The sequence below is a fragment of the Camelus dromedarius genome, chromosome 1 (genome assembly GCF_036321535.1).
Source record: "Camelus dromedarius isolate mCamDro1 chromosome 1, mCamDro1.pat, whole genome shotgun sequence".
Taxonomy (NCBI): Eukaryota; Metazoa; Chordata; class Mammalia; order Artiodactyla; family Camelidae; genus Camelus; species Camelus dromedarius.
This window is the reverse complement of record NC_087436.1, coordinates 18,304,879-18,316,915: the sequence shown is the minus strand read 5'-3', so window position 1 is coordinate 18,316,915 and position 12,037 is coordinate 18,304,879. Positions and strand designations below refer to the sequence as shown.

The 12,037-nt window shown below is 41.5% G+C and overlaps 1 protein-coding gene across 21 annotated transcripts in view; it reads left to right on the top strand.

Moving 5' to 3' along the window:
- Window positions 1-12,037, top strand: part of ARHGAP10 (Rho GTPase activating protein 10) — a 301,184-nt gene that overhangs the window by 154,691 nt on the left and 134,456 nt on the right. For all 21 annotated transcript variants that reach the window (XM_064491268.1, XM_064491252.1, XM_064491357.1 and 18 more), the window contains exon 13: window positions 1,328-1,393. In XM_064491268.1, the coding sequence (XP_064347338.1) occupies window positions 1,328-1,393 (66 nt within the window). The remainder of the gene's footprint in view (window positions 1-1,327; window positions 1,394-12,037) is intronic.

Below are 12,037 nucleotides of genomic sequence, written 5' to 3'. Positions count from 1 at the left end.
TACTTTTAATGGCTTTGGAGGAATTAAGCTCTGTTTGTCAGATGCCCACAGTTTGGAAACATGGTTACATAACACATGATTTCAAAATGATCACAATGTGTGTGTCACTTGAGCCAACCCTGGAATGGAGGATGTCTCCTCTAGCCCGGCCCTGGAAATTGACCAGATGCCACGGGAAGTTGTCCGTCTACAGAAGCACCTGCCTGACCTTTCCCCTCTTGTCTTTCTCTTCTTCCTTTTTCCTTTTCTTTCACTTTCTTCTTTTCCTTTTCCCCTCTTTTTCTCCTTTTCTTCTTCTCCCTTCCCTTTTTTTTCTTGTTTTTATAGAGATATGAAGTCATGCCATGTTTTAGAAAAGTAGTTTTGTGAAGCAGAAAGAAACGCTTGCATTTTATAAAACGTTGTGAATAGTGGACCCTTAAAAAGTAAACCGCAGCCCAGTTTTTTTTTTTATTAATATACTCTTCAAGCTCAGCTTTAAGTCTGTAAAGTTTATGTTCATGAATTGTTCATGCTCTCCCCGCTGAGAACCAAAAGTTACTGTTACTGCTCCTTAAATACAGAATGAAGCATTCACCTTCCCTGATTTCAGTTTTGCAAGAAGAGTTGCCTTGTATTAGGATACTCAAATAGGTCAAATTTGACTAATTATGGTCAAATGTCTATGTCAGAAAAAATATATAAAATTATATTTTCAAAATAATCTTTTTTTGCTACATGAATCTGTAATAAATTCATTAGGAATAATAAAATACTATTTTAAACACTTAGAGCATGGTGTAAAATATGAAAAAAATTTCAAGCTCGTGGCCCAAATATTATTTTTTAAGATTTCTTAACTTTTTTTTCTCTAGGTTTTTTCTCTAGGTTTAAAAAAAAGGTTCGTCATTTCTTTAGCTGTTAATTAATTTAAGAACTTTCACTCATATATATAATTAAGAAAAAACTTAGCTGTTGTTGGAATTTGGGCAAAATGTTAACTATTTTTAGATAGCTTCCCCTAAAGACTTGTATCACTTTCTTTCCATTATTTAAAATAACATATTTATTAACTTAAAAGTTATGTTAAATTATTAATTTATTTATAAATACTGGTAATAGATGTCCAGATATTCCAGTAGATGCTCCTCTTAATATAGGAAATTCTCATTTATGTTACTTAAACAGGGAATATCTGGCCTTTAGTTTTCTCTCTTCTTTTTTTTTTTTTTTTAAAGAGTGAAATAAAAATTAGATTGGACTTAAGTAATATTGTCCTATTTTTTAAGGGAGAGAATTATGGGTAATTAGTTATGCCTTTAATATTTTATAACTGTATTTCTTTCAGGTGCACAGTTGGATAAAATGGGATTCACAATTCTTAGAAAATGCATCAGTGCAGTTGAAGCACGAGGTAACATGATTGAATCATTTTATTCATGACAGGCGATAGGTATGTAAAATCTAAGGGTCATTTAGAATGCTTATTGCATGGTCAAGTTTGTAGAATAAAATACGTTAATGCAAAATGCACATTCTAGAGATTCAGTTGTTCATTTACTCTGACAGGATGGGGTTTTCCTTTTTATTTGCATGTTTCTCCCTTGCACTGAAATGTGAAGTCAGTGCTCAGATGAGAATCATGAGAAGAATCAGCAGTGTTGGACGACCAATCTTAATCACTTCTTGTTCACACGCTAGTAAGATATTTCCGTCTTCCATTGTCCTGTTGGCTTCCTGTTTAAAAATCAGCGTCATTGAGATGTAATTTACATATGGTGAAGTTTGCTGATTTTAACTGTACAGATTGATGAGTTTTGACAAGTAGTGTAGTTGTGACTGCCACCACAGCCATCGGAGATTTCTGTCACCTGCTTCCCCTCCCCCAATTCCTTTGTGCCCCTTTGCAGTCAGTCTCCTTTCCCAACTTCGTCCTTGGCAACTCTTGAGCTGCTTTTCATCACATTAGCTCTGTCTTCCCTGCCCCTCCCCCCAGCATTTTAAATGAAGGGAATTATGCAGAATTAGACTTTTGAGTCTGGCCTCTTTATTATGCTTTTTTTATGGGTATTTATTTTTATTGAAGTATAGTCAGTTTACAATGTTGTGCCAATTTCTGGTGTACAGCACAATGCTTCAGTCATATAGGAACATATACACATACTCGTTTTCATCTTCTTTTTCACCATAAGTTACTATAAGATGTTGAATATAGTTCCCTGTGCTATACAGTATAAACTTGTTATTTATCTATTTTGTATGTAGTAGTTAGTATCTGCAAATCTCAAACTCCCAGTTTATCCCTTCCCCCCACTTCCCTGAGCATAAGGCTTTTGAGACTCATCTTGTTGCATATATCCTTAGCTCTTTTTTTTTTTTTTTTTTGCTAGGTGGTGTTTCATTATATGGATATACTGCACTTTGTTTATTCATCTGCCTGTTGATAATATTTGGATTGTTTCCATTTTAATTGAAGGAAAGATAGTCTCTCCCCGTTGTTCTCCTGACCAAAAGCTCTTTTCTTTAGTATCCCTAAGGAAAACCAGGCCCCTGGTGCTTTTACAGCCATGCCAGCAGACTGCAGAGAAACTAAATATTGAACATTACAAAACAGGCTCTTTCTGGAGGTTGGAGTTCTCTTTGTTTACAGCCTAGTGAAGTATGGATAAATTGAATTTTTAATTCACTCTCATCTATTGTATCTCTCAGCCCTACTCTGGATGACTTAGCGGGGTGAAGCATTGCACTTGTGTTTTCTGTCAAAACAGGGTCTTTGTTATAAAGCCAGGACTGCCACCTGTGAAATTAGAGGGATGGATAACAGATGAATATGAGCTGTTTTATGATTTGGGGGTTTGCCCATCGGTAATAAAAACCCAAGCCACAGAAAGCTTTTCTCCCGTTCTCTCTTACAGTGGTAATTCAGGCGGTGACGGATTTTCATTCATTTCAACTACACTGAGGTTGAGCTGACAAATTTCTTCTTTTTCCTAGTGCTTCAAAAATGTCCAGAGTTGAGGAAAAAAGTACTGTGGTTTTTGTATCCCTCACTTCATCATTCATGTTTCTCTTTTCCCCAAGCTTCTTAAGAACCTTAATTGTATCGCTTGCATGCTTGTTATTTTGGTAAATAAAATCCTTTCCCCAAAGGGTATAATTTATACATACTTCTGCCTGAGCAGATAAGAATCTATCTAGAATGCTTTTTGATTGGTACGTGTAGTTTTATGGAGTGTTGTGTACATTGAATGGAATATGTGTAGTAGGATCTGCATATGTTGAACGTGTTTTCACTGTAAATAAATAAATTGTTGGAGGTTTTTAACGGAAGACCGAGTCTACACATTTTAAGTTGGATTTTCCCATTTGAAAATTAAAAAAGAAATGTTTATGTTTGTTCCTTTCAAATCTTTTGTTCCTGAAGGTCTTCCATTACTAAAGCCTTTTGTCTTTAATGGAGTAGGAGACTAAAAATAGAGTTAAAAGAATCGACTGTCAGGTCACGTTAGTCAATATCACAGGGAACTTTGTAGACTCTCTGAGGCTTTTATCCTAAATTTGGAGGTTCCCTCAGGCAATATTGCTCTGAATGATTTCCCCCAAATCAGCTATCACTGCTGCTGATCTTTTTTTTTTTAAATGCTACAGACGTTGTTGGCTCACGTAGTTTTTTCATCAGTCAGGATAAAAGCTAGTTTATGTTCGTATTACGGGAAATCTGAAATTCTCTGTAGCTTAAAACAACAAGACTTACTTCTCACTGAGGTGTTGCTAGGGGGCTTTGCCCATCGCTGGATTCCTGGGCTCCCGGGTTCTTGCCTGCCTTGCCGGAGGGCAGCAGCTCTGGGGGGCTTTGGACTTGCAAATGGGTGCTCTGGTCTTGAAGTGAGTTTCATTTGCTCACAGCTGATTGGTCAGAAAGAGCCACGTAGCCCCACTCAGCCCCAAAGAGTCTACATAGCACAGAGGGCGCGCAGAGGGCGAGAACTAATGCTATTGGTGAATAGCATCAGTGACTGCTGCCTGTGATTCCTGGGTCTACATGCCTCGTGTCCAGAGGCATCTGATGAGATCTGATTGAAGAATTATTTCTAATCACTTTTTTCCCAGCATTCTAACCATGACTCTCACTGTCTGTAAACTACCATTTCACATGTTTCTGTTAAAAGTTAGTGCAACTTTTACCTAGCCATGTTCCTTTAAAAAATGACATTTGGTATTTTTATCAGCTTTATTTGTGACATCACTTTAGTATTTGCCAAGTATCAGACAAGTGTCTAACATTTACTTTTTTTATTTTTAATTTTTTTTTGTTGAAGTATAGTCAGTTTACAATGTTGTGTCAATTTCTGGTGTACAGCACAATGTTTCAGTCATACATGAACATACATATATTCATTTTTTAATTTTTTATTTTGTCTACCGTTTACTATAGCCCTCAGGACCCTGAGAAAAGGTAACATTTTTAGTATATGCACATACAAATGCAGATAACACGTATAATATATGATGCATATATAATACATAACATAATGATGTATACTGGCCTGCATGGGACTGTTAGCGGTTTCTGTACTTTTGGCATCAGAACAAACCCCATGTCACTGCAGTATCAGCATTGATTACAGATCATACTCTTCCTGTCCTTAGAGTTGTTTGTTCATGAAGTTACAGCACACACGAGAGTCAGATCAACTGATCTTTCATCCGTTTACCAAGGATTTGTTAATGATGTGTACCAGCTCTTAACAGATGCAGGCTGTCTGAGCACCACTAGGAAAGTACTTCTGATGTTCCCAGGCGGAAGGACTTCCGAAAGCAGCAGCTCTCAGACAGGGCTGCGCAGTGAAATCCCCTGGGACTGTTAAGCAGGGCTGATGCCTAACTCCCACCCCCAGCCAGTCGGATGTCATTGCTGGTGGGTGTGAGCTAGGAAGCCGGATTTTCAGTGCTCCCCAGGTGATAATGTAGTAAAGTTTAGGCACTGCCGTCCTCATGGAAGAGTTTCTAGTGGATTGGAGCGATGGGACACGTGATTGTTATCTTTATGTTTATAGTGTCCGGCTACGTGGGGGAACTTTTAACTTCTTTTTAAAAGTAACCCAGCCTACACCCAAACAAAACAAAACTTCTGAAGAAAATAGCACGGTGTTCTTTTCCCTCCCTCAGTAACAGGTGGCTTAGCGTTGTTAAACCCTAGTTCTGATCTGAAGCCAGTCAACCAGTGTTTACTGAGTAATCACAGAGTGCCGGTAACCTTGCTCTGGGCCTTTGGGATACACATGAAAGTCTGGTTACCTATTATGCTTGATCCATTCATGGTAGACAAAATACAGATATTGAAAGTGAGTGGAGTATACCAGGTACTGAAAAGTGCTACAGGTTTGCATGGATCGAGAGAATTGTTTTTTTCTTTCCCTCAAAGTTTAACAGCATAGTAAGATATTTAAACAAATAATGTTTATTTTTTAACATATATAGTACGCCTTAACAGTGAGATTTTAATTCTCTTGAGGCCAGAGAGTATTCTACTTTTTTTCTGTTTTTTGGTGAGAACCAGCTGAGTGATGCTATAACTTTTTTTTTAAATTGAAGTATAGTCGGTTACGATGGATCGCTGAGTCCTTGCTCTTTACTAAGGACTGTGTTTAGGACCAGCCTTCTTTGGATTTAAAGGATTAGAAAAGTACATTTTGGCCTTTAGAGAGACCTCAGCAAAGACATGGAGACAGAATGTGACAGAAACAAGCCAAAAGAAAAAAAAAGGAAAGGAAAGGAAGCAGGAAGAAACAGAGTGAAAGGAAGGACTCGGGCACTTGCATTTAATTGGCAAGAAACTGGGTAAGTACTAGAGGAGGGAAGGGCAGAGGAGCAGGCTTACAAAGGTAGATCTGGAAACTAGTATGGTACCCAGGCGGAGGATGGTCTGGTGCCGAGAAGACCCAGAGTTCTGTGTAGGTTGGAGCGTTCCACAGGGGAGGTGACTGATTCTGGACTGTCGGTTTGGCCATGGGGTCGGAGAGCATGGATACCTCCAAGTCATCCAGCAGATGAAGAAGTCACTCTCAGCAGTTGGTTGTACATGCAGGATCAGAGTTCTGCAAGGAATTTCACCTTCAAGTTTTAGTTCAGGAAGCAAAGGATGTCAAGGAAGCTCAGAGGTCCCTGGCAGACCTGATGAAATGTATTAGGATCACTGGGGTGCTTCTTGAAAAGGCAGATTCCTGGGCTCAATCAGCTTTATTGAATCAAAATCATTGGTAGCTGGGCCTCTGCTGTAGACAGTGAGAGGCCCAATGGGAATAGTCAAGTGGAGAAAGGAATTTTCTCATCTTCTATTTTTTAGAGGATGCTTTCCTGGAAGGTAAAGTTTACGAGGGCCCTCGGTCCTGGGTCCGTGTAGCTTTGGGGATTACGAGAGAGAGCATAAATGATGTAAGGTAGAATCTTTCTCCTAAAAAGTGAAGTTAAGAGGAGAAATCCAAAATGGCTCAAAGTGGCCAAGTCTCAGTGTATCTGAAGCCACGCACCATATTTAGATACTTTGCCGGTGAATTCAAGGCAAATTGAAAAGTATTGACGGGAGTTCTCGTTCACTCACCCTACCACCAGCCCCTCCTACCTACTCTTGTCTGCATGATGCCTAGTTCCTGGGGCCCTGTGGTAGTTTCCCCCTTTGCGGGAAAAGACCCCGTTATCCTCAAGCAGATTCACACAACCGCCCTTCCATGACTGTGCAGCTGCCTTGCTCCGTGGCATTCTCACGACGGCGCCTGCCGTTCCAGGTGCCTCTGGAAGCTGACAGTGGGCTCAGTCTTCCCCTTTGGCCCTCCCGGGCCTCTGAAATACCATGGACTCAAGGCTTCCCTGAGGACCCGGCACGTGGGCTGCCTTCCAGGGGGCGAGGGGATGTTGTCTAGGTGCACGTGTCCGGGGCGTCAGAAGTGAGGAGTTTCGGCAGGGGAGAGATTGGGTGTTGAAGTGAAGATGTTTGCATGTGCCGCATCTGGGACCTGACAGCCATGGGCGGGGTTGGAGGAGTGGCTGGCGGGGCGTGTGTGTTGGGGGGCACTTGGATTACTCTAGAAGGTCTACCTTTTTCTGGGTTCATAAGGAGTTGTCAGGTTTAAGCTCCAAAGTTTGGTAACCCTTTCTTAACCTTTCAAACTCTTAGTTTCTAAATGATTGCAAGTGGGAAGTTCGTTCACATCTACTGCCATCCACGTTTGTGAAGGTAAAAGAGCTAATTTTTGTAGCCGGTAGATTTTACTGCTCATTAAATGTATTTCTTTGTTTCCTCTTTCCATCCTTACCCTGAATTGTTTTAATTCTGAGATACCCATGTTCTTAACCTGACAGTTATATTGCCTGGTGTTGTTCATTATACCTCACATATTTATTTTGTTTATGGAACTTTACTTTTTCCTTGAAATAGAGAAAATATCTTATTTATCCTTTACTTGCCTCTTCTCATTTCTAAGTATAGTACATTGCACACATAGCCCTCAGTACGCAATTGATTTGTGCTTGAGTGCTCAAGGATTTGACTCAAATGCCACATTGTCAATATTATGTATTCCAATAATGTATAAAATTATTGGAAGAATTTATTCTTCTCTAGGTGGTTGGAATTATTACTTTAAAATAACATGTAGGATTGGTTTTCACTCCTTTATGAATTTGTTTGCATCTTTCTGAATTATGGGTAATATTTTAGACATAGATAGAAAGGTACATCATGTTACATGTGAAAAAAAATCTTACGGTTGAAGAGCTTGGAGAATGATTTCCTTAAGTAACTCAAAGAACAGCCTCCCATGCCCAGTAGATTGTCTTTTTTGGGAACTGGTGACTCCAAGTATTTCAGGTGCATTGTAAACTATGCAAAAACAAAGTAAGACTCTCTTTGCTTAAAAAACTTCTTTTAGTTGCTATTTTTAAAATAGTTGCCATGATTTAAAACTAAATATGTATGTCACTTTTGTTTATAAAGTTTCTCTTAAAAAAAATCTTCCATATGTGGGTAATTTGAATATTCACTTTAATTTCTAGAGCGTGGCATTCAAACGTCGGTCTAGGCAAGCTGTCAGTTATCAAATTCAGCTTTGTAACGAGCTGTGAATTCATGGGGTGGAGAAGTAGGAAGCTGCCTCTAAGATGTGACAGTCTTTGAATTGTCGCATGTGGAAGTGCATTTCTCTTTCTCTGAGAAGCGAAGTTTCAGGTTTTCGGAAAAGCATTCTGAGGTTGGCTGGAGGATTTTTCTGCTTCCAGAGCACTTCTGGAGTTGCATGGGGGTTCAGGAAGGCCCTGGTAGGTGATGGTGATGTCTGGTTTCAGTATTAATCTTTGTGGGAGGGAAGATGCCTAAAGTGAACTTGCAACATATTTTACCATGATTGTGCATTAATCTTGAAGTGCCAGGGGCAAATTACGTGCAAAACGAAGAAAATAAAGAACAGCTGTCCCCGAAAAATTTACAGCAAGTGAACTAGAGTTACTCGCTCACTGTCTCTTTTTTAATCAGAATGGGTGTGAGATGAGTGTGGGTGGATACAGAGGACTGTCTTATGTGGGAGGGAGCTCAGGATGCTTGTGGTGTCTACAGAAATGCAAATACTGAGCTGAAATGCTAACTCCAGGCGAGCTGGGGCTGATCATTCATTTTCTCAATTAGTAATCTTATTTGTTTTAAAACAATAAGCTCCCAAAGTTTTTAGCTTCCAAATGAATGGCTGAGTAAAGTTAATTCAGAACAAATGGTTAAACTCTCTTGCTACTAGTAGGCAGGTGAGGTTTTGTGTGTTGGTTCACGTTTGGATGAGGTGCATGGACATCTTCTTGTAAGGCTCTTTAGGGCGCTCTTAGCTTGGTGCTGGAGAACAGGAACCCCAAATCAGCCCTGATTAGAATCTCTCCACTTACTAGCTCTGCAGCCGTGCAAGTTAGGTAGATAACCTGTCTTGATTTTATCCTGTGTAATACGGGAGAACTGTAGTGACTTTTATGTAGGATGGTTGTGAGAATGAAAAGAGGATACTTGGGACATTGCCGTCTGCCAAGTGCTCAGTGTGAGTTGCTTATTTAGAAGTAACTCTGAATTCAGGCCAATCATAATTAAACAGTCCCATTATTGATTTGAGGCTTTGGGAGCACCAAGGAACTTTGCTTTTGAAAAATAGTAATTTACATAGGGCAATAAATCATCTGAGTTCACTTTATCAGAGCAATTTTATGTAGCGCTTGTGACAAGCAGCAAAATTTACTGGCTTGACTTTCAACCTTCCTTCCCTCAGTGTCTTGTGGACACTTGAGCAGTTATACGGCCAGAGTGCAATGAGAAAACCAGAGAGGATTTGGAAGAAGCCAATGGCTTTAGATTATCTCAGTCTTAAAAAACAAAAAACAAAAAACAAACCAAAAAAACAACCACAGTAAGGAGGAGATTTTCCAAGGCTGCCTAACACTGATTTGATGCTTTGAGGTGGAGAGGAGGCAGGTGGCAGCGGCGAGGCACCGTTAGACCTCTGCCAGCGTGCCCGTCATAGAGGAGGGCTGAAAGGGAATCTCGCAAAGAGCAATGGCCAACTTTTGCCTTGAGTTTGAGTCTCTTTTATATAAGCAAAATTTTATAACTACTTAAACTTGAACCACACAAGTGATGAGTTTGAGAGTAAAATGGTGCCTCTGACTTTGCTGCCCATCCACTCCAGCTTACCTTAATCCTCACTTGTTCCCGGGTGTGCACGTGTTAGATGGATCTTACTCAACACTTTTTTGGTGTTTCTTAAAGGGAAAATTTTGGGGGGAAATGGTAGAGGGATGGTTCCTCCTCTTAAATATTAACTTTAGTCTCAAGATAGTGAAGGCTCTGAGATTCTGTGTTACTTTTGTATAAACAAGTTGCCCTGCATAGTTTCATGGGTGCTGGTAGAAGACACAAGTCTTCTGGATCAGAGATGAAGGACAATTTATTACTCTCAGTAGCCAGAGTATCACATTTTGTGTTGGTGCTCTGAGCCCTGGTTCCCAAGGGCACTTGCAAAGATGGTCGGTCAGATGATATCTGCATACGCAATGGGTTGTGGTATACGGGAATAATTCTGAATGTAGGAAACTCAGCTCTCTTGGAATGACTGGCAGGCATGCCTACCATTTGTGCTAGATGGACACTATTTTCCAAGGCTGCAAGCAAACCTGTTCTTTGCTCTGGAGGGAGGTGCTGGAACAGATGGTATTCACCCACCCTGGGGGGTTGCTGGCAGAGGTGAGTGGGTGGATGTGATGTGAGAAGGTGCTCTGTGAGCAGATGAGGCCCGAGTGTGGCCGATCGCAGGTGCTGTGCTGTGTATTTGCCTCAGTGCTGTAGGCAGTGGTGAGACATTGACAGATGGGAGCAGGGGTGTATTCAGACCTTTGACAGGAAGTAGAGCTGATGGGGTGGGGGCGGGGCACAGAAGGAGAGATGACTGGTTGGATTTTAGAAATAATCTAGAAAAAAGATGATGAGGCTTAAACTAGGGCATTGGCAATGAAAGAAAGGATGAATAGGAAGAGAGACTTGGCAGAAAAATAGAATCTGATGGATGTTGGATGTAAAAGGCAGTGAAAGGGAAAAGTAAAAACCTGACCCTAAGCTTTCCAGCCACGATCGATGAAGATATCTTTAGCCAAGACAGGGAATGCAAGAGGAGCAGTAGGGTTGGGAAGAATAGAGATGGGTTTTCGATCTATCTTGAATTCAAGGTACCTGTGACATTTCTGTCAGAAAGGGAAGGAAGCAGCCAGAGAGATGATGGGCCTCATTTTCAGAGAGTGAAATTTGGAGTGTAAAGGAATCCAGTGGGAGATTCCAGGGAGGAGGATGTGGACAGTATCAAATGCCCTGCATGGTTCAGGCAGGAAGAAGACCAAGAAACCACCCCTGGGAAGGCAGGAAGTCAAGAAACGAGAGAAGAACGAAGTCGTATGGGTTGTCCCTTGTTGAAGAACAGGGTTGTACGAGTTGTCCTTTGCACGTGTTGTTCTCACAAGAACCCCGTGACGCACTGGTATTTCTCCACTTTACACATGCAGCTGACCTGAAGAGTCGTCCGCTGACCCGAGTGAGTCTCAGGGCTGGAGAGAAGCAGGCTCCAGCTCAAATCCAAGACTGGCTCTTCTCCTGTCCTTAACCATAGTGAGCACAAGGAGTTGGGGACTTTCAAGGCTGACCTGAAGATGTTGGAGGTGGATGAACAAATAAAGAGGAGACAAATTTTTAAAGAACAGAGGAGTTTTGAAACTCCAGGTGATAGGAAAGGAAAGTGGGGAGGGAAGATTTGAGCATCGTTCTCTGAAGTGCCCCCCTAGATTTGGGATGAAGCCTTTCTGAAGTTACACCTGCCTTCCCTGCCTTCTCTCCACAGCAACCCCATCATGGACCTCGGAGGGTGTCCCATCAACCCAAGAAAGATTTGTCCACTTTTCTGAAAAATCTCTGCAATGCCTTGGAAAGCCTCTTAGTGTCAGTGTGGAAGCTGCATCTGACAATGTTTAAATCCTAATAAATAGCATTTTAGGTTTTCCGAGGGTTTCCTGTACTCCAGGTCACCCACCCCCTCCACCACTCCGTAGGTAGTTGAACGGACTTAGCTTCTTTACTAGGCTCAGGTGCATATGAGGAGACACGTAGAAAGTGGCAGGGCTGGAATTCCAATCCTGGTCTCCAGCTCTTAAGCAAGCATCATCTTGTGGCAGAAGAAGTCAAGTGAGGGGAAGAGTTGGTTGACAGTGCAACTTAGTGGTGATCGGGGAGCTGAGTTCCGCCTCAAGGCCCAGAGGCTGTGAGATGTTTCTTACCCCAGCGTTCAGCCTATGAGGAAGGACTGGAGGGCACATTGAAGGAGTCGCAGCTAGATGTGTGAGATCCTGGCACAGCTAGACACTCGACCTCTGGGAAGAGAGTGGGACTCTGAGCGGTCCTGAAGAGAGGGGACACTCCCTGTTACCCTGGAGCTGCCTCCTCTAGGCATCCTGCCCGCGGGCTTGGGCGGTTGTACCAGGAATAGCAACAAGT